This window comes from Anguilla anguilla, chromosome 7 (assembly GCF_013347855.1).
Source record: "Anguilla anguilla isolate fAngAng1 chromosome 7, fAngAng1.pri, whole genome shotgun sequence".
NCBI classification, from domain to species: domain Eukaryota; kingdom Metazoa; phylum Chordata; class Actinopteri; order Anguilliformes; family Anguillidae; genus Anguilla; species Anguilla anguilla.
In genome coordinates, this window is record NC_049207.1 from 49,811,007 (window position 1) to 49,838,078 (window position 27,072).

General features: G+C 44.3%; 2 protein-coding genes across 2 annotated transcripts in view; both read left to right on the plus strand.

The window, feature by feature from the left end:
* The first annotated feature begins 459 nt into the window (after window positions 1-459).
* On the plus strand, window positions 460-3,310 carry LOC118231343 (doublesex- and mab-3-related transcription factor A1-like). The gene is made up of 2 exons (XM_035425053.1): window positions 460-1,123; window positions 1,532-3,310. Exons 1-2 carry the CDS (start codon window positions 622-624, stop codon window positions 2,356-2,358), a joined length of 1,329 nt encoding a protein of 442 aa, XP_035280944.1. The 5' UTR covers window positions 460-621; the 3' UTR covers window positions 2,359-3,310.
* Window positions 3,311-5,852: 2,542 nt separating this feature from the next.
* The window catches only part of LOC118232300 (glucosidase 2 subunit beta-like), a 116,355-nt gene continuing 95,135 nt past the window's right edge, over window positions 5,853-27,072 (plus strand). The window contains exons 1-7 of the mRNA XM_035427182.1: window positions 5,853-6,023; window positions 6,954-7,070; window positions 8,299-8,394; window positions 9,588-9,645; window positions 12,766-12,883; window positions 16,269-16,386; window positions 24,755-24,827. Of these exons, the coding sequence (XP_035283073.1) occupies window positions 5,933-6,023; window positions 6,954-7,070; window positions 8,299-8,394; window positions 9,588-9,645; window positions 12,766-12,883; window positions 16,269-16,386; window positions 24,755-24,827 (671 nt within the window). The 5' untranslated portion in view covers window positions 5,853-5,932. The remainder of the gene's footprint in view (window positions 6,024-6,953; window positions 7,071-8,298; window positions 8,395-9,587; window positions 9,646-12,765; window positions 12,884-16,268; window positions 16,387-24,754; window positions 24,828-27,072) is intronic.

Sequence of the window (27,072 nt, forward strand, 5' to 3'; positions counted from 1 at the left end):
TAGATCAACACAGGTGTGATATTGAATTTCAACATGAATGTTTAACCATTTTTATTTAAGATGTGATGTAACGCAAAGGTTAATTCACTGTCATGTCCGTCTAATAATGGTAATATTGATGATGGTTTTTGGTTGTATTATTATTATTATTATTATTATTATTATTATTATTTTAGTAATACCTCAAATGTACTTATTTACTTATTTATTACATTACTCGCAACAAAAGTGGAATGTAATCATTCACAAATATACATTACACGATACCTTCCAAATTGAGATAAACTGATCAACATGTGAGATAAATTGTTTTTTTCTTACGTTATGATTAATACTTAAGGAACATTTAAAACATTTAAAAGTGTTGGAGAAATTTAAGGCATTACTCAATTAGAGAACGTCAGGAGGCGTGTCCAAGGTGTTGAAACCCGACTGGGACCAAAACAAAGAAATTGTGAATACCACCTATGGGAAGGGAACTTAAAAGCCGAGGGAGAGAAGGAAGGCTTAGTCTGTTACCAAGAGGAGACGGACTCTTACTTTTAAGCCCAGTAAACTAAACCCACTACACAGCCGCCTGGAAGTTCTGTCTACTCGTGTGCGCAACTTTTAAAAAAATACATGAGCCGAAACATAATGGATGGCAACAGCAGACCGCTTGTTTTGACCGGGCATACCTCCTCACCGCTCCCGGTCGGCGGTTTGCAGGTGCCCACTTCTCTGCTGCGCCCGCCGCCGCTGTTTCTCCGAGCGGCAACCGCCGCCTGCTGCCCGTCCCTGGAGAGAGGGTATCCCCGCACCCCGAAGTGCGCCAGGTGCCGAAACCACGGCGTCGTGTCGGCGCTGAAAGGACACAAGCGCTTCTGTCGCTGGCGGGACTGCGTGTGCGCGAAGTGCACCCTGATCGCCGAGAGGCAGCGGGTCATGGCGGCGCAGGTGGCACTGCGAAGGCAACAGGCGCAGGAGGAGAGCGAGGCCCGAGAACTGCAGTTCATGTATTCTGGGACCGGGGCGAGCGAGACTGGACTGTCCATGGCATCAGGGACAGGAGCATCGGGGCCTGCCACTACGAGACCAAGAACACCGAGCTACGATGTATTTGCGATGGACGACCAGAAAGATGGTAATTTTTGCAATATTTTATTTTTTTAGTTTAGTAATGTAACCAGGACTCTAATCACATGCACACCATGCCTTTTTGCAATTAGTAACTTGTTTCATTATGTTTGCTCCTCACCAACTTCGCTTCATGTCAAGATCATTTTATAGCACTAGTTTTGGGTCACGGATTATGTGTCATTGAATGTCGAAATTACGGCTATATCTAGCCATTATTCACGTACCTTCTGCAGCCGTGTTTTATGTCAGAAATATTTTATGAAAGGGTTTATAAGTATCTAGCTTTTATTTCTCATATACATTTACATCTGTTTGCCTGTTCCCGTAATCTTCTGCTGTGCCACATGCTGGGCCACTACACTGTCAATAGGAGGTGGAAATAACATTCTGTGTCCCCTTGTATGTTTTATAGGAGAAAAGATGCCGAAATACAGCCTTTTCAATGGATTCGTGGGGCGTCCTCTGTTTGCATCCCATTCTACCCCACTGTCCTCTCATTTGGGGAAAGGTGACTCCACATCACCCCAGAAGACGCGCACAGTTTTGGATAAAGAAAATGGAATCAAGTCACCCGGCTCAGATCAACTGTCTGATCAAGTGGAGAGTCCAAGATCAGTGTCGTCCTCAGACTTGGAATCTGGCAGCGAATCAGAAAAGCCCAAGGACTACCCGCCACCTGACCGATACCCGCCCAGCGCTATGTTCAGGCACCGCGACCCCACTGATGTCATGACGAAAATCTTTCCTCACCATAAACGGGACGCTCTAGAGTCAGCGGTGAAGAACTGCAAAGGCGATATCGTGAAAGCAATCGAACTGGTATTAAATTCAAAAGACATCAAGTGCAACTCAGACAGCACGAGTAACCCAGCATCCGAGAACGCAACCCTCCAGAGACCATCTAACTTTGGGCTTCCCGGAGGCGCGTTGAGTACACTCAGCGCCAAATCCGCTTTCTCACCGCTACAAACCACAGTGACTTCAGTTGGAAGCGACAGTTTCTACGGTTTGAATCCCCGATTCGGAATCAGTCCAATCCGCCTGGCGTATTCGACTTCTGGCGGGGGTATTCCTAGCTTTATGTCGCCTTATGTGACATCCGGGTTAGTGCCAGCCTTCCCACTTCGCCCACCGATGGACTATTCCTTACCAGGAATGATGCGAGACTTCTCCTACCTCCAAAACAAGGACTCGTTGTGTAGTTCTTCTATTTACTCTCGTTTAAATCATGATAAATAGCTAAAAACAAATCAATCTATTACCTGTTTATGCAGATATGTCGATTAATGGACGATAATTTTTTGTTTTATACACACAAATAATAACATGTGCCTTATCAGTTTCTCACCCAAATATTCATCACTGATAGTGTCCCATTTTATGCGGACAGTTTGTGTACTTACGGGAACTTGAATGTCAAACAGGAGCCTTTTTACAAGTCTGTTTTATATTTGCTGTCATTTTTTCTTTCAGTATACTTTCATTGATGTCTATTTTGTTTAAAAAAATACTAATTTCATAAATAAAAGTTGGTACAATTGTTGGTAAAAATGATCTCTTTTTTTATGAAATGTCATTCAGCATTATTGAAAGAGCATTCATGGGAGCTAAGAGAAACTATTTTATTTTGCTATTTTTCTTTCTGAAGACTATTTTGGCAACAGATTATTACATCATGTTATGCTGTTTACTGTAAAAGACAACTCAATTTAAGCACCTTTCCTAGCTATGAATTCCTAGCTATTTTTCATAAACTGTGATTTTTGTTGAACAACATTACATGCAGAAAGTGCATGCCGAACAGCTTTATTTGTTTTGCTCACTGTTCAGCCTACAGTATATCACTTATGTCACTATTAAAAACAAAATCACGCCAGGCCTGCACTTTGAAACTTAAATCAATATTTTGCCCATGAAGTGCATTTATCAGCAGAAATCCTCTGACTTTAATTTGGCAACACTTTACTGTTGTGTGCCCTGCTGAAAAGGTAAAGTGGAACATACTGTTCATCAGTCAATTAATGGCTAAAGTATGTAAAGTATGTACACCAGAGTGCATATTAGTGCCTCCTTAATTTTCCATCTGTAACTCTTGTGGCATTTGCTCACCATGTGAAATGCACTTTTGTAAGCGGGTTTGACTAAAAGCATCTTGGAATGACTAAATTAGAATTATATTACCCCCCCCCCCCCATAATAAAGAATAAAAGTTAAAAATAAAGGTCCAAGAATACAGAGATTGTGATTTAGTGGGATGAACAGAGTGGAATGCAAAATATGCTATACAACATTTTGCAACAAATATGGCCTTCCATTTGTTCTGTACAAAGTCCACATGCAATAACATATTTATTTAATTGTGATTTTTGAGAGTGGCAAGGAATACTTGGCAACATAGAGGCTGTAAAACAATACTTTATTTTTTTTTTTTTAATGGAGGGTGTGTTTCTTTGTAAATAAAAGGACTCTGATGTTTGACATATTCCATCATAATTCCACTTTTGCTTCGCGTTAAGCCTCTATTTTCATTAAGATCAGAATCAGTCCCAACAGCAAATTAAATGTGTTTTTTTATTTGCTGCTGGGTCTGAATGTGATCTTAATGAAAATAGAAGCAATGCACTGTGTGCTCATTCATCACCCTGACATTAAAACAACAACACATACTACAGCCTTCCATAAATGTTAACGTCACAAGTCAACAAGGAAAAGCTTTAGGTCCAAAATCTGAAAGTCTGAATCCTGCAAAGTCAAGATAAACACTGTTTCATTATGCCAGAGCAAGATTATTCGAATGGTACCTCCTGTTAACATGTTTATGTTCACAATGTAGTCTGCATTAGACGCTCTGAATAAACTAATCTCTTAGGAATATACATGAAACATTATGATAGATTGGGCAAAATACTTACAAAATATTAGTGTAGAATAGAAATTATGTTGAATTAAAACCGTAACATAAAGGTTTTTTCAGTTTAATCAAATTATGTCAAAGGCATTATATGGCGCATTGCCACATAATCGAATGGATCATTGACATTCGGTATTTTAATTTACAAATACATGGTTAAATGATCACACTGATCTGACTACTGTCTGCAGATATAATCTGTGAATTATTGGCATTATGATGTAATGATACTATAAGCTGATAGATAGCCCTGTGGGTTTTCTGAAAATGTACTTTGCAAAGCTAAGCTATTGACTTGACTAGAGGAAAAGTATTTCAAAGTATTTTAATAGTTAGTGTAACATTTTTTAGGTCATGGAAGTGAACTTTTCTGACAATTATGAAATCAATGCACTTCTTAGATGAAGTGAAATATATCAACTCCCTGATATGTGTTCACAGTTTTGTTAAGATATTTCATGGTTTGGTCTAAAGTACTGTAGCAGTTGATTTCACTTTTCCCTTGAGAGGTAGTGGCACCCATCCCCTACATAGTTCCTTCTGAAATAGCATAGTTAGATTCTCTCTCTGGTCTTACATTTTAATGTGAAAGTGGATTGTGTTACAGTAAGAATCACCTTCTACTCCATGTTAACTAAACTCTCCACTGTTTCCACTGGAATCTGGAAAGAAAGTCTCAGCAACAATGCTTCTCTATTTCAACGTACGTATTTTATTGAAGTTTAGAATTACAAGATGCCTTGCAACCTATGGTTGATTGTATAAGCCATAAAATGTAATCAGCATTCATATTGAAAACAAAATATTTACGCAGTTTCGTGCAATTTATCCTTACTAAAAATAATGGAGGAAAAACAATTGAAGGCTAAAGTGTACAATAAAGAACAGAAGTGGTTATGTAGCCGTTCTTTCATAAAATGAATTGATTGAAATTAGAGCACATTTGCTTTACAACTTTAATATTTTGGTGCATGAAAAATGAGGGAAACATAGTATATCCTGTCTTCCTGTCTCTGTTGTCAGTCTGCACAAGCACGTGTCTCAGTATGGCTCTGTTGTGGAAGATCCAGGCTCACCATGTTCTAGCCATCAGTTCCTTCACAGAAGACTGGTATCTTCACAGAAACTATTAGAATTCTTGAGATTTGCCCGCCAAATTCCGAAGCCCATGCTCAAAGTGGCTTGAGTTATTATGGGCTGACAGGTTGGTATCAACACTTGAGAACTCCCATGCATTTGGATTTAATAATTATTCTTCTTGCATGTAAGACAAACAGCAATGCACATCACAAACTTACATTCAGTTAATTAACCACGAGAAATATCAGGTTGAGGTTTCGATTTAAAATAGGAGAGGATCCCCTTTGAGGGAATCATAAAGAACTTTTTCGGGAGGGAAATTTACAGACTAATTTCCTTCACCTGAATGTTTTATTTCACTCAGAAATGAAAGAAGTTTTAAAAACTGTGCAGGTTTTTATTTTGAAACTATTATTGAGTCTTAGTTGTCCTGCTTACTATACTAGTAGCCTTCTGCTACAACTAATTTATTTTTATAATAATAAAAATAAATAAATGAATAAATAATAATACTGTAAATATCATATTTACCTATATATATGTAGGTTTAAGCAGACTATTTTGGAAAATCAGAAATATACTAACAAAACAAACCACGTAGTTTTTTATTTTAAAATCATAGCCACCTGCAACTGAGACGAATGGGGGAAACGTTTGGCATTTCCCTTTAACAATGCTGTAAGCGGCAGTGGGTAAACCAATCAAAATCTGTGCTGATGACACGTGCTCATGTTTCCGGAAATACTGAAACGTTTGGCGAAAGGATTGAAAATGTCTTGAGTGAAACTAGTTAACTAGCTAGTTTGCTAGCTGGACATTTTTATGAAAATGCAATACCACATCATTATTGTAGTAATTATTTGGTCCACAGTATTGGTTGACTCGAGAAAAATAAGAGGCATTTCACTGACATGTAAGTGTAATCCAGTTTAATCTAGCGCATTAGCAAAATAACGTTAGGTTAGCTACCGCTTACTTGCGACCAATGATGTTAATCAAGTTAATGGTGACAGGTTGATAGCCAAAAAACATTTGTTGTGCCCCCTAAGTTATATTACGTTTGCTAACTAGCTTGCTAAAAATGTTATTACAAGCGCGGAAATAATCGACCAACTACGACCTTGGCAGTAGCCAGATAGCGGTTTCAACTGACGTTCACCGTTAGTCTAGATAACGAACTGTTTGTTTTTATATGTAGACTACGGGTATGTTAACACAGGGGGTCAGTGATCTTGTATCGTTAGTTGCTTTCATTTATTTTCAGAGGTCGTTGTACAAGTAAAGACGTTTCGTAACCAAGAAAACCGCTCGTAAAAACATTTTGACGTTTTGTTTTCCACCTACTGTGGTCGGGTCATCCCGACAGTTCCATGCATGACGAAATTAACCACACATGAAAGAAAAGAAAAGAGTTAGTACTTTTGTTCAACTCAAACGTCTTTAGTAAGTTTACATGCTTATTAAATAGACTCAAAAATCCAAAATGTAATATGAAAAAATAAAATAAAATAAATTACGCAACTGTCCAAAGTTGAACATGAAATGTGATTGGTCTAGTTTGATCTGACCGGATCTGACACGTTATACAGAAAATCTCGTGCTTTATGACTTGATCATGTCAGTTAGATTTACTGAGTTAGCTCTTTCGAAATGTGCCAATGCAGTTCTGCCTACTTAAAGACTTAATTGCAAACTAAAGGTGCAAATAAGATCATTAAAATGTGTTTCGACATGCCTCGGAATGCAATAGAGGTCTGATAAACGTTTGGTTGACTTAATTAAAAAAAAATCTATCTGCCAGAGAACAACAGAATTGTTGAATTTACATCTGCTTTCTTTGCAGACAGGCGATTTTATAAAGAGAAAAAGTCATTCCTGTGCATCGATGGATCGAAAATAATTCCATTCGAGCAAGTGAATGACGACTACTGTGATTGCCTGGATGGCTCAGACGAACCAGGTGAACCAGTTTATTTTTTGTTTGTCAGTTCCTCTTTACTGCTCCCGTTAAAATGGGCCTGAGTTTGAAATGCTAGCCCTGGGTCCGCGAAGGAAAATATCGCCATGTGGACATCCGTCACCTTCGTGACGTTGTAGACAAACGAGTAGATGGGTGCTGCCCAAGATTTTCACCTGTGTCAATATATGAGGTATTTGTTTTGAGAGCGGATAACTGCGAAAGCTGAGAAGCTCTGTTAATCTGACCCCCAGAACACAATGGCTCAGCTGGAACAAGAGTTTTAAGTACAGAGGACGCACATGCTCGCTCTTGCGCTCTGCTCCAGCCTTCTGATGGAAGGTGTTGTATTCTCATCTGTTGTACAAGATAATCTTTCAGCAGGCCTTCCCTGCAGAGTCTTTTCCTATGGGCTTTTCAGACAGGGATGTGCATTTTGAACAAGTACTTCTTAAATCAAGCAGTATTCAGATATGATTATACAGTAGCCTATATCCTGACTTCCCTGTGTAGGACTGGAATCATTGCTAACTCAGTTTTGTGTATTAGGTAATTAGCAATGATTGCAATCATGTAATCATTTTATTCTGCACAGAACATTGATTGTGAAAAAAGTGCTAAGCAAATTAAATATATTTCTGCTGTAATTAATGTTAAGTCAATCCAAACAAAATCAAATAAGGCGATGGATGTTCCATGATGTACCACAGTTCCCATCAGCCCCTCTGTGAGATGCTTTTGCACCTCACTCATGCCAAGTCATTGCTCCTCATGTTTGCAAAGAATAATAATTTCTGATGAATTCAAGCCTTGTGACAACACTGCCACCTAGGGTTTCACTGTATTAATTACAGTTGACTCGTCAACTGTTTGTGACAGAAATCAGAGACATATTTCTTTACAGTCTGGTTAGCAGAGCACATTTAGTAATGATTATATGCATATACACAATATTTGAAATAGATGTTGTCAGAACAAATTATGGTCATCTAATGTATTTTTTTGGTTTTGAATTCAATTGTAAGGTGGTAGCAATAACTACTACTTGTTACTGCATTATTTTTTGTACAGTACTGCAGATCTTGTAGATGTTAATACACAATGTCTAATATTCAGTTTAAAAAGCCTCATTGTTTTATGTTTGGCCAAGCAGAAGATATGTGTTAAGCAGGATTGCGTTACCTGTGGTCATTACAGGCCGTGAGCAAATTGAATTGTCTTTCACACACAGGCACTTCTGCTTGCACCAACGGCCGGTTCTACTGCATTAACCTTGGCTTCCGGCCTCACTCCATCCCGTCCTCACGCGTTAATGACGGAATCTGCGGTAAGAAGGTCCTCCGCGTTCTCTCTCTCTCTCTCTCTCTCTCTCTCTCTCTCTCTCTTCACTTCACATCGTCATGACAACAGACGGCGGAATCCGGAACACAACGGCCTTAGCACTGCTCGTAGTAATAATAATAATAATAACAAGAACATTTTTACCCCCAAAATATATTTTAACCAGCAACTCAACTCGGCCAAGGTCTAACTGCAAATTTAATGAAAAGTGTGTTGGTACTGTGGTGCCTGCCAAAAGTGTTTTTTGTTTATCGCACCATCCTCTGTAAACTCTAAAGACTGTAGTGTGTGAAAATCCCTGGAGGGCAGCTGTTTCTGAGATGCTGGAACCAACCACGTCTGGCACCAACAGTCATACCGCAGTCACGTAGAACAGGCGTCTTTCCCATTCTAATGTTTGTTCGAACAACAACAAAATCTTATCCCCATGTCTGCGCGTCTTCCGATTGGCTGTTTGGAGGAGCAGGCTATTTGCTTTAATGAGCAGTGCCTAATAAAATGGCCACTGAGTGTGTATATCTAGAACTTTCCACTTGCTCCTTTTTCATGTCAGAACAAGTGTTTAAAGTCATAAAACGGCGAGGGCAGATAGCTAGCTTTGCACACTCTGGGTCATTTTGAAGAAGCGGACTCGGATAAAAGGTACCCTTCACGGCGAGCGAGTGTCTGTCTCTCGAGCGCACGGGGGCCTTTATTTCAGAATCCCCACGTGAAGCCCTGTGCCGTGTGTTCGGTAATGAGACCTCCCCCCCCCCCCTCTTTTAAAGAGGTGACCGTTTTAAAACGGTGGGTTCTCTGGTGTTGACGTCTCTTCCCATCTTCAGTCGGGCAGCTCTTGACGATGGCGGGTGTGCGCTGGTCTTAGAGGCGGTCGGCGGCGAGCGCGCTTTCTGTAGCGTTGGCACATACAGGTGCCTTTTGCATCGTTGATTGCGGTGATGTGCGTTGTTGATTTTAGCGATGGGCGTTGTTGATTTCAGCGATGGGCGGTGTCGAATGCAGCGATGGGCGTTGTTGATTGCAGCGATGGGCATTGTTGATTGCAGCGATGGGCATTGTTGATTGCAGCAATGGGCGTTGTTGATTGCTGTAATGTGCGTTGTTGATTGCAGCGATGTCCGGTGAGCGGAAGACGCTTGTGTCCCGGCTGCGTACGAGCTTTTCTCTTCTCTCCCGCAGATTGCTGCGACGGCTCTGATGAGTATAACAGCCGCATGCGATGCCGCAGCACGTGCAGGTAAGCAGGAAAGCCACTGCATCACATGCAGCGCTGCATCACACCCTCACCCAGTAGATGTGTATTCAAAGAATCGGGTAATTTTCGAGCGTAGTTTTTAAAGTAAGAAAATACACTTTGAGTAACTACGAACCAGCTTACGCAGCAGTGTTACGTTTCTAGAGGCTGTGCAGATGAAGGCATTAATTTTATAGTGTTTATCCATAATTATAAACATAAATACGCTTTTATCGTGCTGATGCTCAGTTCCTTGAGCGCAGCGGTCTGCGATTGCATGTGCTACGGCCCAAAATGAGATTAAATATGAATTTTTCAAAAAAGTAATCAGGTAATATGCACATAAACAACTTCTCATGGCATACTGTCACTGTACAAACTTCTTTGAAGTTCTTTGAAGTGTATTTCCTTGCTTTAAAGCCAATGACCTCACAAATGTGCCTGTACCAGCCTTTATGAAGCCAGCAAGTTGTCTCTGAAACATCTCTCTGATGTAGCCTTCTTTGCACAAAAAACTGTCTGGGTTAATTGGAAACGTATACTAAAATTGAAATCGTATAAAAAGACTCCAGAACGTAAGCTATCCTTTAAAGTAGTGGTAACCAACTCTACCGTCCTGTAGGTTTTTATTTCAACCCTAATTATGCACACCTGGCTCTAATTAATTATCAGTTCAGCAAGATCTCTAGCTGTTGAACGAGGTGTGTTTTGCTAGGATTGTAAAGAAAACCTACAGGAGGGTAGATCTCCAAGAACAAGGTTGGTTTCCTCTGCCTTAATGCATGACAATCCCCAAACCCACTTGCTGATATTTTTGTCTTTAAAGCAGGGTTTCTTGCTGGCATGACAACTGCTGAAATTTGCTTTCCACTGATTTGCTTCTGCTTATGTATTTATAGAAATATGAGGATTATGTAAATGGGAATCCACTGGTGGTCTGTAGCAAACCTGTAAAGGTGCTATACAGTAGATCTTTCTCCTCAGAATGACATGAGGAAGGACGACTCAATGCCACCTGTGGCTCATGACAAAATGCTGTGACAACTGCACCTATTCACTCCAGGCATGGAGACATCATCAGCCGCTTTTAAGCAGCAGTTCTGACTGTCTAAAGATGACAACACCCATCCATCAAGGTTGTTTTCTTTTAATTCTATGAATAGGAATCATTGAAAAGAACATAGCATACCTCAGTGTCAGAGATAGATAGCCTACCTCTGAGTAGGAGGTAAAGCCTACCTCAGAGTTTGAGACAGATGGCGTACCTTAGATAGCCTACCTTAGAGTTGGGGCTCTTACACGACCTAAAAATTGAATCAAAGACCTGTTATTTCAAATCCAGTTGAAATATGGTGTGTTTAAATTTATAACATGATAATATTGTTTTAGGCAGTGCCAGTAGCACTATCAGTTCAATTTTGATTTGCGTGCAGTGCACTCTGGTCCACGGTAATGTACTCTGTCGAAACTAGTGGTTGTAACACAGGACAGCCACTAGGGGTCACTTTTTCACCATTGTTTATCTTTGAATTTGCTGCAAAAGTCCTCCTCGCCTTCCACAGCTCTCAGTGGCTTTATATAAATGTATACCTGCCGGTCCATTACCCACAGCATTTGCAGGATTTTTTGTTTACAATAAAAATGCAATTTTGTGAAATTGCCTAAAATTGCACCATTAATTCTTTATTGGAAAAAGGTAGAGTGGTATGGAAAAAGAGAGAAAATGCACAGGAAGCTGAATGCATCGTGAAAACGTATTCCAGAAACTGATTTCTGTTCAGTTAAATGCAGGGTTGTCCTTTAACTAATGCTACATTTTAATGAACTGCACAATATTTCGTTTAATGAACTACGAAATTTTATTTTTTTGGGAAATTTGCCGAATAGTAGTTGTCTTTCTGGACAACAGAGATGCTTTAAACTAATGCATTTCCGCATGGACTCATCTTACTTGGGTATGTTAGTCTGGACTTTACTTACTGCAGAAGTTAGTTTGCGTTGCTGTTGAATAATTGCCATTGGGGATTTGACTTTGGATGAGAGGGACTGAGTTCTGTGACTGAAGCCCCGTCGTAGTTCAGGGGCCAGGAGCAGTTTCGGTTTGTCAGGTCCCGCCGGGGATGTTCGGTGACCCGTGGCTTCAGAGCACGTCGCCGGGCAGATGTCCCAGGACGGGAGGTTTCGTTTCGGTCAGTTGAAATGAGGCCCCGCGTCTCCGGGAGGGAGACTGGAACGCTAGAGTGACACGCCGCGCAGCCTCGGCTGACCTCTGCGGGACAAACGCTCCAGCCCGGGGCTTAATGCGCCGTCACCGGCGTGGAAGAGCCGGCGAGACAGGAACTCGCTCGCTTTGCTCCGTGACCCGGATGTGAATCCAGACAGGGGTCAAACAGCACTCCAGACTGCAGTTCCATCGAGGGGAAAAAATATATTTAAAGCCATAGAAATGGGTGTAGTTGACAACAATAGTCGTTGCAGTTATAATAGCTGTGATTTAAGTGTGTGGTAATACGAGGCCCTGAATAGTGATTTTATCCTGTTAAATCTCATTTATCATCGAAGATTTATCATTTATTTCGCCTTTTATTTTTTCCATATTTAAATTCTGTCGAATGTGTCGTTTCTAATAGAAAATAAAATTCTGCGATGGTGTTGCTTTCCTTCTCTGGCTGTGTGCTGTGAGTGGCTGATTATTAACGATAACGCCTGAGCCTTTTCTCGGCGCAAGTGCATTTCCACCCCTGGCCAGGCTTTAAAGCCAGCTTAACCTTTTGTGTGTGTGTGTGTGTGTGTGTGTAGGGGGTGTGGGAGTGGGGGGGGGGGGGGGGGGCTCTGTTCTTTAATTTGATAGCTTCACGACGCTATGCCGGTGCCTTTCCCTTCAAAAACAATGCGCCTGATTGCTATCGTCCGCCTTCTCTCGAAGGCCGCCTCTCTTCCCCCCCCGCCCCCCTCCGCTCGCGGTCCTCATCCCTCCCTTTCTCTTAATTGGTTTCTATTCCGGGGCCCGGGGCCGGCTGTGAGGCGGGGACCCCCGCTGGCCGCCGCGCCTCCGCGCGGACGGGGGAGATCGGCGGCGGTTGGCTAGCGCTCCGCGCGCTGACGGCGGCTCGTATCTTTCAGGGATCTGGGTCAGAGGGAGCGAGCGGAGGCGGAGGATCAGATACGGGCCCTGAACCAGGGCCTCCTCTTGAGGCAGCAGCTAATCGCGGAAGGAATTAGCATTTGGCGGGAGAAGCAGGTAAACTCGCCCGTCAGACTCTCTCTCTCTCTCTCTATACTCATTTCCCCCTCTTCCTCCATATCTCTCTCTCTCTCTCTCCACCTTTCTGTCGCTTCTCCTCCTCCCTCTTTCTCTCGCTCTCTCCATCTCTCTATCCCCCCACTCTCTGTCTCTCCCTCCCTCTCCCTCTCTTTCATAGCTTGCTCTTGCCCCTCTAATGAACGGCTCTTTGAAAATGAGTTAGTGTCTCATTTGTGCCATGTTTCCCCCTCTTTCTTTCTCTCTTCCCCTCTCCAGCTCTGCCCCTCTCTCTTCCTCTCTCTCCCTCTCCATCTCTCCCTCTCCCTCGTAGCTTGCTAACTCTCTAATGAACGGCTCTTTGAAAACAAGTTAGTGTCTCATTTGTGCCATGTTTCCCCCTCTTTCTCTCTCTCTTCCCCGCTCCATCTCTGCCCCACTCGCTTCCTCTTTCTCTCCATCTCCCCCTCTCCATCTCTCCCTCTCCCTCGTAGTTTGCTACCTCTCTAATGAACGGCTCTTTTTGAAATGAGTTAGTGTCTCATTTGTGCCATGTTTTCTTCTCTTTCTCTCTCCTGCTCCCCCATCCCCCCCTCTCCCTCTCACCCCTCCTCTCTCTCTCTCTCTCCCTCTCTTTCTCTCTCTCTCTCTCTATCCACTGCCTCCTCCCTGCATCTTCAGTTGATTTTTTTTTTGCGCTATTTTCAGGAAGACACTTTTAGACTGCAGAGAGCAGCGTTGGAGGGTACTGGATCATACCAGTTTGCATGTGGCCCTGGCAGCGTATCAACACCCCCCCCTCCCCCCCCCCCCACTCCCCCCGCTCCCCCAACACACACACGCTGAAGCGCTAGAGTCAGGACCCCCCCGAGGCCTGCACACACTGGCCCTGCGCCCCGCCCTCCTGCGCGGTTTAACCGCGGTTTATCTCCCCGTCCAGTGCTTCAGTTAACGTCACAGCCAAAACCGTCCTCGCCCCTTTTTTCAAAAAGCACGGTCAATCGACGGTTCATCGAGCACGTTATTTACTTGTGTAATTGATATGTCGTGTAATTGAAATGGGCGGAGTTCCAGAGCTAACTGAACAGCCGATTTTTCCTTTTGCGTAATCCCTTGGCAGATGAACAGAAACTGGCACACAATATTACGAATGTCAACAACAGGAAGACGAATCGAGATACGAAAACGTTAGCGTGTGTAGCGGCGGGTGATGTGATGGCGGTATCATACAGACCCTGAGTCTCACTTTAAGGGGTGCGTACTGAGTGTATGTACGTATGCGCTCTACATATTCATGAACACAGCCATGTCGGTTGAGTGCTACGTTAAAGTGAAGGAGGAATGACAGGAGCGTGTCGCACTGTAGCCTAACAACCTCACGGGGGCAACGTTTGAAAAGTGAGGAGGGGAACTAAAGGAACATGCAAAAAAAAAAATATATATATTAATAATCATGTCACATGATTTCCACCCGGCGCTCAACCGACTCCAGTTCCATGCGCTCGAAGGCTTGCGTTCGTATTTTTACTTCGTGCCTTTGGTTTCCGCGGGAACGTGAGTGAATGACAGATTGGGGGCTGAGATTAAATTCAAACTTTGACCCACCTGCTGTTCACAGCCCACAGACCGGGCCCGGCTCTCGCTCGCTCGCGAGTCTCCGCCTCTCTCTCTCTCTCTCTCTCTCTCTCTCATCGGGGAACGGCTGAACCTCCGCCGCTGCTTCTGGAAAGTTCTCAGCCAGGCTGGGGTCAAAGCTCACATTCATCCTGGGCTTCAGTGGCAGGCCGGGGCAGTGTGGCGGCCGGTTTCACTTCACAGTGCACATTTAGGAGCTGTGCTGGGGGACTGAAGGTCTAGCAGACGGAGGAAAGGGAAATTATTTATCTTTGGCCCGCGTTTGAGGGGCGTGCCTTTCTCCCCCCTCGTTCCCACATATTAGCGCTGGCGTGACGAACGCAAAATGGAGCCAATGAATCACCCCGGCTGCTAAATGCGCTGCGGATGATCTGGGGGTGTATCAGGCAGCGCGCCCCAGAAAGGTAGTCATGCTGAGCCGGCCCAAGTTTACCAAATCCATCATTACATTACGGAGGACATGCTCCGCCAGGAATAAGGAACATGAATGCACACACACATACGCAAACGCTCATACACACCCACAAACATACATACACACACACACACACACACACGATCCACTGACATGCATGCACACACACTCATACACACCCGCACACAAATTCACACACACACACCCACCCACACCTACTGACATGCATGCACACACACTCACGCACACACACACCTGCACACATACACATACACAGACACGCACACACACGCACCCATACACACATGCACAACGTACTTGTTATTACCTTTATCATTAGTGGTGACAGACTGTTTGCCAGGAGATATATATTAGTTTGTATTTCTTTATCAATTTTCAACTGTGACGGCACAGCTTGACAAGCCTGGCCTGCATTGCGTTCAGATACATGGCCTTTGGCTTTGACCTTTCCCTCCCCGTTTCTTAGTGCTGGCGCTCTCACTTCCAGCAGTCGGACACAGCAGACCCTGGGCTTTAGAGCTGAGGGCATCGTGTCTGCGGCCGCTAAGCGAACCTCAGAGGCTGCTGGGTGTCACCGGAGGGAGAACTGCGTTTGGGGTTCACTTCCTTAGCCGCCGGCGCGGCGTTCAGCCGTTACTCAGCTCGGTGTGGTCCTGTGTATTTGGTCTGCACCGTGTGAAGGTACATTAAGCTAATTTGCTTAGCCGCAGACTTGGCCGCTAACCAGAGCCATTCAGGCTCACTGCAGACTTGCATTAGCACTTTAACAATGTAGCGTCTGCACTGCCTGTTCTTTCGTACTGCAAATTTATCTGGTTAGGAGCTTCTGTTAAATGAATTTAGGGTACAGGGGGAACACCCATCCATTACTTTGACACTGGATGTTCTGGAAAATACGCCCAGCGCACAAACATCTCCTTCACATCGTCTGCCTGTGTTTACTTTCTTTACTCTGGAATCTCAGACTCCGGTGTCTGGCCTCTGAGGCTATCCATACTGTAACTTAATTTCATGTCAATAAGTGGTGGTCATGTAACTACAGCAACTTTCAAATTGCCTTTCATTTGTGGTGTTCCTGTAGCATAATTGAAGCAGGTTTTCCTTTGCCGTGTGTTTAATAATTTCATAATGATTGATTTAATTTATATAATGCTTTTCATAATCTCAGAAGACTTTGCAGTAAAGGGGGGAAACTCACCCCTAGCTACCACCAGTTTGTCGTACCTACAGCCATTTGGCTATATCCTGTTACTTTGTGCTGCATTCGCTGTACAGGACAAATTCACCATTCGTGTCCGCCATGTTGTTTTTCAGAGCCAGCTTAGAGATTTGCAGAGAGTCTACGAGCAGCTTCGCTCCAAGCTGGAGGCCCACAGGAAGAGGAAGCGGAAAGCAGAGGGCCTGATGGGTCTTCTGAAACCACCGGGTGGCGGTGAGCATGTTCCATTGGCCTCCTGTGTGACCGAGGAGACAGTCTAACACTTACTGTTTGCCCCATCAAGCTGAGAAGACCAAATGTGTAAATAGGCAACCAACAAAGGCAGAGGGGAGATGGAATACATATTTTAAAAATACACTTCTGTGAAATGGGTTTATTGTTTTTTAAGAACACTGTATATTTACAGTGTATTTTGTTGTATTTCCGAAAGGCTATAGGTAGCAGTAATACACAGGTCGCAGAGATGGGTGGGTTTCTACTGGGGGTCCGTACAGTATGTTCTGCAGGCTGAAGGAAACTCGCCTGCCGTCGTTAAAAATGACCTTTTTCACGCACAGAGCGCGAGCCTTTGGACGACATTAAAAACGGAGCGCCCCTCCATTTGCATAATTAATTTGCGTCCCGGCCTCGGAAAAAAGCGGGACCAGGGAGAAAAGTCCTTCGCACAGAGCGACGCGTAGCGCAGGCGTCATCAAGGCGAGCGATTCGCGCCGCGAGTTCGCCCCTCTCTCGGTCTCAGTTAGCGGATAATCGGAACGGCCCTTCCGGAGCGGGACCTTCCCTCCGCCCGGCGGTCGGAATAACTCCGCGCGCGTCGGGGCTTAGCGGACGGCCCCCTTCCCGTCACCTTCCCGCGGCGGAGATTGATTTGCTGTCCGCGGCCGGCTTCGCCCTCTGGAAAAACTTTTGATTGCGGAAAGGTCATTCGGCCTTTCCTGCTGGAAGCGCCCTGCCATTCATCATTATTCTGAGCCCGGGCCGACCTTTCCCGAGCCCTTTTAATGACACATTAATGACATGTGAGCGGGGCAGTATTGGCCCTCGTCCTGGGCCCCCAGCCTTTCCATTAAAAGCATCTTTAGGGCGTATCGTATCCATCGATTTTTCCCCCCCTCCCGCGATCGGGAGGCGTCGCCGAGGCGAGGCGGCGGCCATTTTGTTATTTTCTCGCCGCCGCCGCCGCCGTTTGATCGGTAATGAGAAGTCGTTTTTTCGCGATGTTATTTATGGACCCGCCGTCCTGATTAGAGCGGTGGAAATCAAAATGGCGGTTAATTGCGGCTCCAGCGAGGGTGCGGTAGAAGCCCGTAAACTGCCGCGGAACGCAGCGCATTATGAATTGATTAGCACAAGGCTCGAATCGTAGGCCTTATTAATCTGCAAACAGAATAAATCAGGGGCATTTTATGTATCCTGCGTGTGACTTTATTGCCATTGTTTAGTGTTTTAAAGTTGATAAGGGGCCTCATGCATTTTAATCAGATTTTTGCATAATTGAAATGCGGGGCGAAGGAATGTACAGTAAATTTTCCTTCCAGAACTTTTTACCTTGATTGGATATCACGTGTGATCTTGCTAATGCATCGCCCCCATTCACTTTTCCACAGCCCCCCCCCCCCCGTATTTTCCTGGTGCATGCTGGGTATTAGCATGGTGGGACCTGTCCTTGGTTTTCAGCAGTTCCATCCACTTTCTGTTTTAGATGCGTCAGAGAAACAGGATGATAATGACGCACGGTACCATGGACGTTTGATTTTTGTTTCTTTTACGTTGTGCCCGGTGTAATGACAGAAAAACCGGCAGGCTTGGCTGGTGTAATTGCCAGTGTCTTTGGTGTAGCTAAGCTTTCGTTCATGACGACTTCATCTGGGCATTAGGTTTGGGCCAACGTGGCAAGCATTTTTAGCAATGCATCACTCAAGGAGTGGTCATATGCAACACCTGAATGAACTTCATAAGCTGTAACAGAAAGTGGTGTGATTCAGACAATCAGGCATGACAGTTCAGCTTAAAATAAACTTTAAGGTAGGGTATTTATTTCACATTGTCTACAGCGCCACAGCATACGCAAGAACAGGCAATCAGAACTGAGATCATTAAGTAGATGGTCTCTGCGGAAGGCCAGATCTGAGTCCAATTTGTGCTATATATAAACAGCCCCTATGCTTCATAGAACAGAGCTATACCTCACAGCATCGGAATATACTGCAGTGTATTTAAGCAAAATACATCTTTTAATTGTGTCTCCTACTTTATACACACACACACACACACACACACATTCACATATATATTATTATACGTACATATATACGCATTGACGTATGAAATTATTAATCGCTATGCTATCGTAAGAGGCCACACATTTTCAATCAGTTGCAGTATGTTCTGCAGGGGTGCTTATGTTCATCCACACAGCTGTCGATCTGTGTCCTGCGGTCTCAATCAGAGAGGGTTCTGAGCATCTTTCATCCTCCCCCCCCCCCCCCAAAAAAAAAGATAACAGCAATTCAGTGACGAGAGCGGGGCAGTTGTTCCAGCGGGACGAAACGCGAAACCAGGCCGGATCGGGAGCGGGAGCGTGGGCGAATAACGCTGACGTCTGCACACGCTCGGCCTCGCGCAGCACGCTAGCGTCCGCTCTCATATCGGCCGGTGTTGAGCCGATAGCAGCGAGCGCTAAGACCTGCTGAAACAGACATTAAAACAGTCCCGGGGGGGTGGGGGGGGAGTGGGGACGCATGAGCTTTAAAACGGGCCGTGATGAAACGGAATGGAGTCCTCTCCTATTATTGCCGTAGTTGATCAAGTCGGCCCCTCGAGTTCCCCCCCCCCATCCCCCCCACCCCCCCCCCCGCCGTTATTGAAGGTTTTAAAACGCCCGTGCTCTCCGAGGAAATTAAGTGACAACACCAAATCAAAGGAATATTCCTCTAGGTGGTGTAATAAAACGAAGTACAGTTCCAGATCACTCAGATGGTAATTGTACATATTTACTTGCGCGGTCGGGGCGGCTCGCTGTATTTCCATGGAAACGTAATAAATCGGCGCTTCCGCTCCGGCTTTCGAAGCAAAACTTCCATGTTTATGGAATGTCGGGACCGTTAACAAAATCAGGATGGATCGCGGTGACGTGGAATCGATGAAGTGCAAATTGACTTTGGATAAATGCGCAATAATTCCTATTTTCACACGCTCACGGGTGAGGTGTACCGTTTAAATATATGCGTAAATGAAGGTGATTGCATATGTCCAAAAACGTGCTGTAATTTCTACATGGTGAAACCAAAATGTATTTAAAAAAAAAAAAAGATTTAATAAAGGCTGAGAATCTCCACTTCAACCGCAGTTGTTTGACTACGAATCTAAAATTGCGGAGTACAGAGCCAAATCAAGATGTCTTAGTCCCAAACATTATGGAGCTATGCTGAATTGATGTCAAGATGTTTGAGCAATCAAACCAAAACTGATTAGTAGAACAAGGAGAATGAGGTCATCATCATGACCACGTAATAACCAGACTAGCTATCATGTAAGAGGTGAAGATTTGTAATCTTTTGCTGGAGAGTTCAACTAATGGACCTCTGGATGCTATTCCAGGAAACCCAATAAACAGTGAAATATATCACTGTGGGCCTCTGTGTTAGCCCAGGAGATGATCATCAGACGACGGTGTGTGGAGAAGGTTAATATATACCGAAGAAGGTTAATGTATCAACACGTTCATTTATTTACACTCAGGGAGCATTGCCATTGGTAAAATTTATCTTTCCTGTAATTGGATTGCCATAATTCACTATGCAACATTATGCATTGCTTTGACGTACAAGTTCAGAACTTGCCATATATGTTCCTCATGTTATTCATTACCTTTCTAAGATGTGTTCTGAGACATAGGCTAGACGGTACAGCAGGAATATCCCCTGGAAGATGAAGAGGCTCTTGTTAGAGTAAATAAGCGTATAATTGAGTAAACGATGAGGGATTACGTGGTTCTCTTTCCGAGAGCCTTCTCCATGCTTCTTAATGGCTAGGACAGTCCCTGTGGGGTCACCCATGGGAGTTTCCACGGTAACGATGTTTCTTTGATGTTCTCATCCCGACAATAGCCGCCGCTCCTGCCGTTAGCCGTGTGTGTACGTGTCGTGTGATCTCCCCCTTACTTTGACCCTGATATCGGAGTTGTTTTCCCACATCGAGGTTTGTCGTATAGCTCGTTATGATTTTTTTTTTTTAAACGTACGGAGCTGAGGTTCGTACAGAGTTCAGACTGTTCCTAAACAGCTGCCTTGATTTATAAACAAATTTTCGTTTGCGATGCTCTCTGGAGATAAGAGTTCAGGGTTGATAGAAAATCATGACTGAAGAGCAGTGATGACTTTTGTACTAATTTTCAGGTCTCTGCATACCGGGAGAGAATTAGTTTGGAGGAAATTAAATTGGAGAAAGGAAATGAGTGTATTAATTTATAAAAATGTCTTGAATTTATTCATGTGATGACTGTGCCTTGTTTGAAAGGTTGTTTACTTAAGGTGGGGGAGCAGGGTGAAGCAGAATATTATTTTGTTCCATGGATATGGCACAAAATATTAACTGAGATGTTGAGAGGGCGATTTTGAACAGTTTGACAGTTTTAAGATGGTCACCCCCCCTGCGGTTGGTGGGAATTGAGATGTGCGGTGGCAGTGACTTGCATTCTGAAGTGTTCAGGTGCTCAAAGGTGGATCTCTCGTGCAGAAGACATTGCTGAACCCGCGCGACTCTGCTGGCTGAGAACGCTCTCATCTTTGAGCTGGCGGTCTAAACCCCTCTATCCAGCAGGGCACGTTTCGGTTAGATTGTACAAGCCCCTCTGCGCGGTGCAGAACTGAGAGAAGACGTGTCAGTAATGGATGACAGGCCACACAAACGATCGGGATAAAGGGATGTTAAATAAAGAAGTAAGTACCCAGCTTAAATCACTTCAGTTTCTGAGGGCTTGATAATGAAATAAAAAATCTGAGGAAGGCATATAGAATTTCTGCTCGCAGTGCTCATTCGAAACAGATATGTAATTATCAAGCTTAACAACTCGTAGCTTCAGTACAGTTAATACAATTACGTTTAATGTGTTTCAGACGCTGGTATGCAAATGAGGCTGTAGGACACAGACTATTATATTTCATTTAAACACAGGAAGCAACATGGCTCTCAATTCCCTGCCAGATTGAAAACATCCAGTGTAAGGCAGTTTTCAAGCCTGTGTGGGAAGGTCGTACTGACAATTAGGACTGAAATTTTCCAAACATTGTGTAAATATTAATTCATTGTAATGGAGGTTGTAGGCAGGATAGCTACTGCAGAAGTCTATTGGCATTGAGGGGGAAATGGCATTGCTTGAACCTAACTGGCTAGAAGCAAGTATATTACTACTATTCCCTTCCACCACTCTGTTTCTGAATATATTATCTTCTCAGACCAAATACTGTGACCCATTAATCTGCTAATCTGTTGTGCACCGACATTGCAGTAATGGACAGCGGAAGAACTGAAACGAATCCTGAGATCAGAAGAAATGCTTCTCATGAGTCCCTGTGGAATTGACGCCTGAACCGTTGAGAGTCTACGAACCATTTTAGAACATTTGACAGCTTGGTCAGAGAGACAGAAATGCGTAATGCACTTGGCAGATCTCTGTTTCGAATTTTCTAAGTTTAACCACTGCTGCCCAGTAGATAATGCTATCTACGGTTAGGCTGTAACGTCAGTACAGGCAAATTTCCTCTGCGATAATACAATTTTTTCATTCCGGTCTGCAAAATGTCTGCCCTGAACATTTCAGCCGTGCAGCTTTCTCCTTAACGCGGAAGGCCCGTCAGTAGAAACGAGCTCCATCAGGTAGCATTTCCAGGTGAAACGTTCCTTTTGCTTTTGCGTGTGAGAGCAGCCGACACCTGACATTTTACAAATGCCATACTTTGCCGGGCGAAGCCCTGTCTCTTCTTCCTGGAACAAAACCGCCCGATTCTTGGCCTGTCAGCGACAGCGGCGGCGGTTTGGAACGTTGATAAAAAGCGAACGTTGATTAGGATGCGAAAGGTTTCGTCGCCGTTTTGGCCCGACCCTCAGCGCCGCGTGCTATCTGTCAACCGAACCTGGCGATCTCCCATCAGTCCGAAGTCCCGTTGGTAATTATGCAGTGTACGCGCACGGTCCTCTGGCCTGCCGTCTGTTCTCGCAGACCAGACGGGCTGAACGTTTCCATTCGACCTTGCCCTTCCCAGTCTCCAGTTTTTAAATCGCGGTGACACCACGCCCTCAGTGGAACCCGAGGCTGTCGGCTAGGCTACGTTCCCTGAAAGCGTTGTTTTACTGTATTCATAAATGATGCCTGGGCTTGCTGCTGTGCGTTTTGCTACTTCGGTTCCTCTACGGCAGCTGTAATTGGAATTTAGGCCAATAGTTGCTTTTGTCAGTTATAGCATAAGAGTGTTTTGAATGAACTTTGAAGGGCCGTGGGATCAATTTGTGGACAAATATCTTGTACCAGTTGATGGTGCGACTGAATGAATTTTGACTAGTTTACTAGTGGCTTCAGTCTGATGATGGTTTGTGCTTGGATCTCTCCAAATACAGAAGACTCTGTCTTTTGTGTTTGGATTTATAATAAAGAAAAAAAAATCCACAAACACAAGAAAATGAGTAGCCTACTGGCCTAGTCACGCGGCTAGCAGATATTACACCGCAGCGACGGCTGTCATTTTAATAAAGCGAGTATTGCTTCACTGTTTATCTTCCTGTTTGTTTTTCTTTATCTGATATGGCTTCTCGGCATGGCCGCTGGTTTTATGAAGCAGCCTCTCCGCGGTTTGATTTCTTTAGCTGGAGCCGCGGAGTCTCCTGTGATCTCTGTGCTCTTGTCTTACGGAGGGCTCTGTGGAAGGCGACCAGCAGTCCTGTTTGTGGGGGGGGGGGGGGCGGGGTTGGGGGGGGGGGGGGGGGGGGGGGGGGCGGATGTGTCCGTTATCGGCCCGGTCGCTGGATTCGTCCTTCCTTCATTTCCTGACGGCGGCGGCGGAGGCGCGTCGCCGCGGACGGAGCGAATGATATCTCCCAGAATCCCGCGCTGCGTTCCGCCGTTTCCTGGAGCATCGGATTACAGCCGTCGACGAAGAAAGGAGTGTTTATGCCGCTGAAATGTCACAACAGCGCACGAGAGGGCGGCGGCACTTCCGTCTCCGTTAGGAGTGACGGGGGAGTGCAGGCACCGGCTAAATGTACCGTCAGCTTCACGAATAGAGGGGTGAATCTTAAGATAAGCCGTCCCAGAAATTGCCGTAATTAGCGAAGTCGTGTACGGAAAGGTAATTAGCACAGATGTGCGATTAGCATCATGTAGCATGCAGCTCCCCCCCCCCCCCCCCCCCCCCCCCCCCCCCCCCCCCCCCCATTCAAGGCAATCATTTTCTTCTCTACATTTTTAGCGCCGCTACTGCTGATAAAGGCTGTTAAATAATCGGCTTGTTATCTAGGTAAATGCGGTAGCCTACTTTTAAAATTAAAAAAAAAATTTTTTTTAACGATTCACGAAAATAAAGTGGCGAGGTGAAAATTAGCGGCTAAACGCGGGGAGAGAAATCGTTTATGAACTTTCTGGAGATAATGTTCCCTTTCAGGGCGATGAACGCGAGGTTTTTTTTTGGGAGGTTTTTCATATCGCGGGGCATAGTGCTGCGTGATGAATACTCCGAAACCTGCTTAAAATAGCTGCTTCCTGCCGCTGCACAAAGTGCCTTGATTGCATTTTGATTCTACCGTGTTTTTTTTTTTCTTTTTTTCCCCATTGAACAAAATGTTCTCTGTGCGTCTTAATAGTCCCTTTCCTTGGCCTCCAGTCGGTGCATGAACCTTGTTTTTCATAGCTGAAAATCTGTTTCTTTTCAGGGCATGAGATGTTAAGTTTCTGTAGAGTGCGGCTAAATATATGCAATTATTTCTTAGTGTTTTCTCTGTTTATCTGCAGTGTGAACTGTCACTGAACCCGACACTGCTGTGGAAATGAACATGTATCGACGTTTAAGATCAAAGCGTGGTTAAGCATTTTGTCCGCATGTAGGGTTATGACGTGTTATGCATAAATGCTTTAATGTGAAGGACTCATCAGGTGATTATTTGTGTGATTGGATGTAGGAAATGAGCAACTTGCATGAAATTCACAGAGCAAATTCAATCAGGAAACTCTTGCTGCAGCCAACGATTGGTTGGCCTTTGCCAACTGCATGTTCTCAAACTCAACCAATCACATACTGTACACACATCGCTACATGTTATCATACTTAACAAATCAGGTACACACGCAACTGCATGTTCTTATACTTAACCACATACACACATCACAATATGTTCGCATACTCAACCAATCACATACACACATCACTACTGAAATTCTGTTTCCTGCCATTGGACTTCGTAGAATACATTAAGACAGTGAAGGCAGCCTGTTAAACGTAGAAGAGCACGGCCTGCGCTGTACATTGACGATCTAATGTGGGCCATTTTTAAGGCCTAAACAGCAAACCCTGCTTCTGATTTCCCCTCACAGACTCCAGGAAAGAGCAGGTGCCCGAGTCTCCAGCGGAGTCTTTCCGAGAACTGGACTGCGATAAAGACGGAAGGTAAACGGTTTGATGGATTCAGCTCAAGTCCAAGTACGGCTTTGGACTCTGCGAATGAGTCAGTGGCCTTTTGCATGGCCCCTCAGGCAAGAAAGTGCTCCCGGTGTGACGTCAGCGAGCACGACTCCTTACACGCGCTTTTTATTAGGAGCTAACGTGAAGCTGGTGCTGATAGCGCGCCCTGCCGCAAGGTTAAGAAAACTGATTTTAGGCATTTGTGGCTTTTAACTGCGAGATGCTAACTGCTTTTTAAACGCTGGGAGAAGAAGGCCGGTGACCTGTACTGTGCAGAATTATTTCTGGGAAAAGAAGGCCACTTAGCTTTCCTTCCGATTGCAATGCAAACAGGTCATTGAGAAATCGATGCCTAGAGATTGGAAGCCCTGGTTTAATTCACATACCTGCCTACGCATGAGTGTTTATGGAAAACGGCAAACAAAGCAAAGGGGTATCTGAGGCAGATACGGTATGTAATTGGTGCTAAGAAGACCCCCACGTCCTGGAAGAATTGCACCGAATCTCAACCATCACAGATCAGTCTTTTACTTTTCTGCAGTTTATTCAGAGTAGCCTGGAATAATTCTGCTTTTAAAACAGTTTATTTAAATTTTTTTACCAGCGCCTGCAGAATATACACCCAGCCCTGGTTTCACCAATGAGTCTTTTTCCTTCTGGGGGAGAAAAAAAAAGAAACAGAAAAAAAAAGAAGCAAATCAATAGTCTTGGAGCGAACCTGGCACGTTCTCTGAGCAGCCCTTAGAGCTAATGTGCTATAAAACATATGGGCATATTGAGAGGAAGTGCTTGTGCAGCGTTTATGGCTCCGCGACGCTAATGCGTTTCTGAGCTCTTCGGGGTGACGCTGTGATCCGGGCCCCAGCGGGCGGAGCACGTCCCCCTTCGCCTCCCAGCCGCAGTGAGCGTGTGACTGAGGGGGAGATCTCTCCGTAGCGCTGCTCGCTCAGGCTCGCGTTTGTCGGTTGGAACCTCATTGAGGGTTCTTCATTTTTGCTTATTTAAATGAGCGTTTCATCACGGGGGATGGCCAGTAGACCGATGGGAGCGCTGGTGTTGTGCGGAGGGGGTTTAATGACCCTTTTTAACACGCAAAATCTGAGATCGAATCGCATTTCGTTTTGAGTCATCCGTTTCTTTGTTTTGCTTGGACTGAGTCACTTGCAGCCATTGCAACTTCCTAAGAATGTATCGAACAGTTGATTCTGACAAAGCCAGTGTTCTGGCTATGACATTGATTTATTTTGTTCTGATTCTTCAGTCTCGCGATGGCCTGCTTTCCTTACGTTGATGCTTATTTGGTCCGCATGTTAAGAGACTTCAAATGCAAATTCCACGCCTAGAATCAACTCTTGACCTTTTGTTAGCTTTCCTGAGTGTGAACTCAAAGTCACACGGCTGGCCAAGAAACAGCTGGGCACCCAACTGTCCAGTTACTGCTCTTTAACTTCATATTTATTGTTTTATTTCAAATCCAGTGTTCTGGACTACAGACACAAAACAGCAGAAATTGTGTTAGTCACAGTGCTTTTGCATTTTATTGTATGTGTATGTGTGTGTGTGTGTGTGTGTGTGTGTACGTGTGTGTACTTCTTTCCTGTAGAAATCTTTTGGTATATTCACATCTATCAAAAGTCTGAATTCAGTGTTACTTTTGAATTCGCATTATGCTTTGGTGTGATTTTTGTCTTGTGAACATTATTGTGCAGAAACAGCAACGACTTAATTACTTCTTCTGAAAGACGAATGCAGAACTTGTGTTCTTCATGCGTATTTCAAACGAACCTTGATGCTCTGTCCTTTATGGGGAAGGTTAGGTTGGCACGGTTACGCTCGAACTGTAAACCAGCTTTCGCATAGAAGAAAATTGCCCCTTAAGCCTTTTCAACACAAACACATCTGCCAGAGAGTTTGAAGACAACAGACCAATCAAATTTTCCTTCAAAACAAATTAGTATGTGCAAACACGACCTTCTTATTGGCCTTGATGACAGCCCAACAAACTGAGGGCTCCCGTAATTTCATTTGCTATATGTAAGAAATTGGCTAATTGTCTGAGTATAATTCAGAGGTAATTGTGCTGCGTGTTCTCGGTCTGCTTTTAAAAAATTTGTTTTAGCTTATTTACGTCATCTCCATGACTGACTGTTCGCGTTTTAATTTGAATGAACTAACTCGGCGCTGTCTATGAAGCAGAAACAAAAACACAAACATGGCGGTGATTGCTATG

What these genes read in the sequence shown, in the direction of transcription:
- LOC118231343 (XM_035425053.1), top strand. Translation starts at nt 622, where the DNA reads ATGAGCCGAAACATAATGGATGGCAACAGCAGACCGCTTGTTTTGACC. An exon ending in GATGGACGACCAGAAAGATG is followed by an intron (nt 1,124 to 1,531) that starts GTAATTTTTGCA and finishes TATGTTTTATAG; the next exon opens with GAGAAAAGATGCCGAAATAC.